Source organism: Cebus imitator, unplaced genomic scaffold (genome assembly GCF_001604975.1).
Source record: "Cebus imitator isolate Cc_AM_T3 unplaced genomic scaffold, Cebus_imitator-1.0 Scaffold8, whole genome shotgun sequence".
Taxonomy (NCBI): Eukaryota; Metazoa; Chordata; class Mammalia; order Primates; family Cebidae; genus Cebus; species Cebus imitator.
In genome coordinates this window covers 9,256,543-9,259,713 of record NW_016107323.1, presented here as the reverse complement: position 1 = coordinate 9,259,713, position 3,171 = coordinate 9,256,543, and the positions used below count along the sequence as shown (strand labels likewise).

At 42.2% G+C, this 3,171-nt stretch overlaps 1 protein-coding gene across 1 annotated transcript in view; it reads left to right on the top strand.

Moving 5' to 3' along the window:
• HECTD4 (HECT domain E3 ubiquitin protein ligase 4) overlaps window positions 1–3,171 on the top strand; it is a 232,540-nt gene that overhangs the window by 171,298 nt on the left and 58,071 nt on the right. The window contains exons 45-47 of the mRNA XM_017540172.1: window positions 1,148–1,309; window positions 1,427–1,575; window positions 1,959–2,038. Of these exons, the coding sequence (XP_017395661.1) occupies window positions 1,148–1,309; window positions 1,427–1,575; window positions 1,959–2,038 (391 nt within the window). The remainder of the gene's footprint in view (window positions 1–1,147; window positions 1,310–1,426; window positions 1,576–1,958; window positions 2,039–3,171) is intronic.

Below are 3,171 nucleotides of genomic sequence, written 5' to 3'. Positions count from 1 at the left end.
TTTTTCCTGAGATCCTGAGATGGAGCCTCACTCTGTCACCCATTCTGGAGTGCAGTGGCATGATCTTGGCTCACTGCAATCTCCACCTCCTGGATTCAAGTGGTTCTCCTACCTCAGCCTCCCAAGTAGCTGGGATTCTGCAGCCTGGGCGACAGAATGAGACTGTCTCAAAAAAACAAAAAAGGGTGATTTTATCTGATAGAGAAGCTTGAGATTTTTATGATTAGAACGGTTAAAAATAAAAGTGAGAAAGCAAGACAACTAACCTTTAAAAAAAGAAAACATTTTTTTTTAAAAAACCTTTAAAAAAAGGGATACTATTGTATCCCTCCTTAGCTTTGAGCTGAATATTAAGTCATGCATATGTAAATTGAACTAAAATTTGTCCTTTAACTACATGGGAAATATAAGCGGATAGGGACTAGACCTTGGAATTGATGATAATGGAAGATAAATAATGTCTTAAAGAGATAGTAAGGATAAAAGTTTTATTTGGAAAAAAGATGCTTTTTAAAAAATATACATGTGCCTGGCTGGGCATAGTGGCTCACATCTATAATCCTAGCACTTTGGAAGGCCGAAGCAGACAGACAGCTTGAGCCCAGGAGTTTGAGATCAGCCTGGGCAACATAGCAAGACCCCGTCTCTACAAAAAAATACAAAAATGACCTGGGTGTGGCAATGCGTACCTGTAGTGCCAGCTACTTGGGAGGCTGAAGCAAGCGGATCACTTGAGCCCAGGAGTTTGGTTACTGCAGTGAGCTGTGATCGTACCACTGCACTCCAGCCTGGGCGATGGGAGTAAGACCGTGTCTCTAAATTAATAAATATGTATGTGTGTATATATATATATATGCATACATATTTTATCTGATGGTATTGAAATGTGTGTGTGTGTGTGTGTGTGTGTGTATACATACACATTTTATCTGATGGTATTGAAATATAGGCAAATACATATGTATTTCTTTTTCTTTGAGAGAGTAAAGGGATTGGTGCTTGCAGTTCTACTGAATATGGGGTTTTCTCCCCGATGTATTTGCCTATATTTCAGTACCATCAGATAAAATTTCTTTTTCTTCTTTGACAGAGTAAAGGGATTGGTGTTTGCAGTTCTACTGAATATGGGTTTTTCTCCCCGATGTAGCCCAAAGAGATTACTTGGAGCCCCTCCCGAGTGTTTCCGCCTGTTCGAGCCTGCATGTTCTCGTCTCACCTTACCTCAGTCACCTTCCTGGCTGACCCTAGTGCTGGGGGAGGCCTGCCCCGGGGCACTTTTATCTATGCCACATCACCACTGCCAGTTCAGGTGAGACATCACATGACATACTGTGTTTTGTGTCTTTTCTTCAGATTTGAAAGAAAAAGCAGGTTTCAGGCCCAGGCTTAGCCCTCTGATTGCTGCTGTCTTCTGGTGTCTCCTCAGGCCCCATCTTTTTACTGGGAAATTGAAATTGTTTCCTATGGAGATACTGATGATGACACCGGGCCCATAGTTTCCTTTGGCTTCACTACAGAAGCGGAGAAGCGAGATGGGGCTTGGACTAATCCAGTGGGGACTTGCCTTTTTCATAAGTAAGTAAAAGAAGTAGCTCAGTATGGCAGAGAACAGTAGCTTCCTACAAGGTGTGTATAGGTGTTTAGGAAGTCAAAAGAGAGCTCTGTCTTCAATGAGTTTGGGGAAAGGAGAGCATTATTTTTCCTTTCTGGGGATTTCCAGTGTACATTAATAAGATTCCTTTCTAATTGTCCTGTAATTTTTAAAAAAACTTGTTTATTTCCCAAATTCTAGGAATACAGCTTGGGAAATACTGGTGCAGGTATTTTAATACTGAAGTGATATTATAATAATCTCACAATGCTGACCCCCCCCCAACTTCACCACTTCCCTGCTTGTGTGTTGGCCAGTGAGGCTTCTCTTTCCTGTCTTTGACCTCCCTTCTTTGTATTTTTCATAGCAACGGTCGAGCCGTGCACTACAATGGCTCCAGTTTGTTACAGTGGAAGAGCGTTCGCTTAGACGTGACTCTCTCCCCTGGTGAGTGCGGTGGGAGTTTTTTCACCCTGTGTGATTCTGCTGGCGTCAGGTTTGGGTCTAAATAGGTTAAAGTTAAATAAATTTAGCAACTGGAAATGGGCAATTTGTCATCATTTAGTGAAAAACAAACTTGCTGCCCCCTAGTTTACAGCAAATCCCTGGCTTTATGAGCCCTCACCATTAGAGCCTCCATTTGGTAACGCCAGAGTTATGTGTACTTTTGTTCTTTCATTATTAGATAATTCAGAGATTTTGCTTCTCTCTGAAGTTTAGTCTTCACTTATTCATTAATGAGCAGATAAATAGCTTCAAAAAAATGGAACTCCACCACTAGCCATGAGTCACTCGAAAAATGCCTTATTGGGTTAGGGGCAGTGGCTCATCCCTATAATTCCAGCATTTTGGGAGTAGACTGTGGGCACACAGACTACCTTCTTCCTAGAGAAATATGTCTGCAAAGGAATAGGAATTAGAATCCAATCTTTCTAACAGAATCTCACCCCTGTACCAATACCTGGTATTGGTACATTCATCAACAGATACTTGCTGAGCATCTCCTACCTGCTAGGCCCTCTCCTGGGCCCTGGGGATGCTGTGGTGAACAATGACAAGTCTCCAGCCAGTGGGAAGCTCCCATTTCTGTGGTACCTAAGCGATAGGAAACTCTGTGATTAAAACAGACCTTAGAACTTCATGCACTTACTGGAGAGTTTACAACAGATAAAGTATAGGCCACATGTGCTAGCAGCTTGCCTGAGGCAGCCGATATAAAGTGCTGATGCAACACACAGGCTCCTCTTGGTTCTGTAAGGCCTACCCGGTGTCCAGTCATCTTATTAGATGGCAGCCTGGATTATGTTATTTACCTTAACATTTTGCAAAATGCCTTAAATACTTACAAATAGGGAACATAATGGAATTTAATGGTCTATCTTTAGCTTACATTGTGGATGGAGTTTAAAATATATATGTATTTTTCTTTTTTTTTTTTGAGTCTGGGTCTCACTCTGTTACCTAGGCTAGAGTGTAGTGATGCAATCACAGCTCACTGCAGCCTCAACCTGCTGGGCTCAAGTGATCCTCCCACCTCAGCCTTCCTGAGTAACTGGGACTACAGGCACACACCACCATGC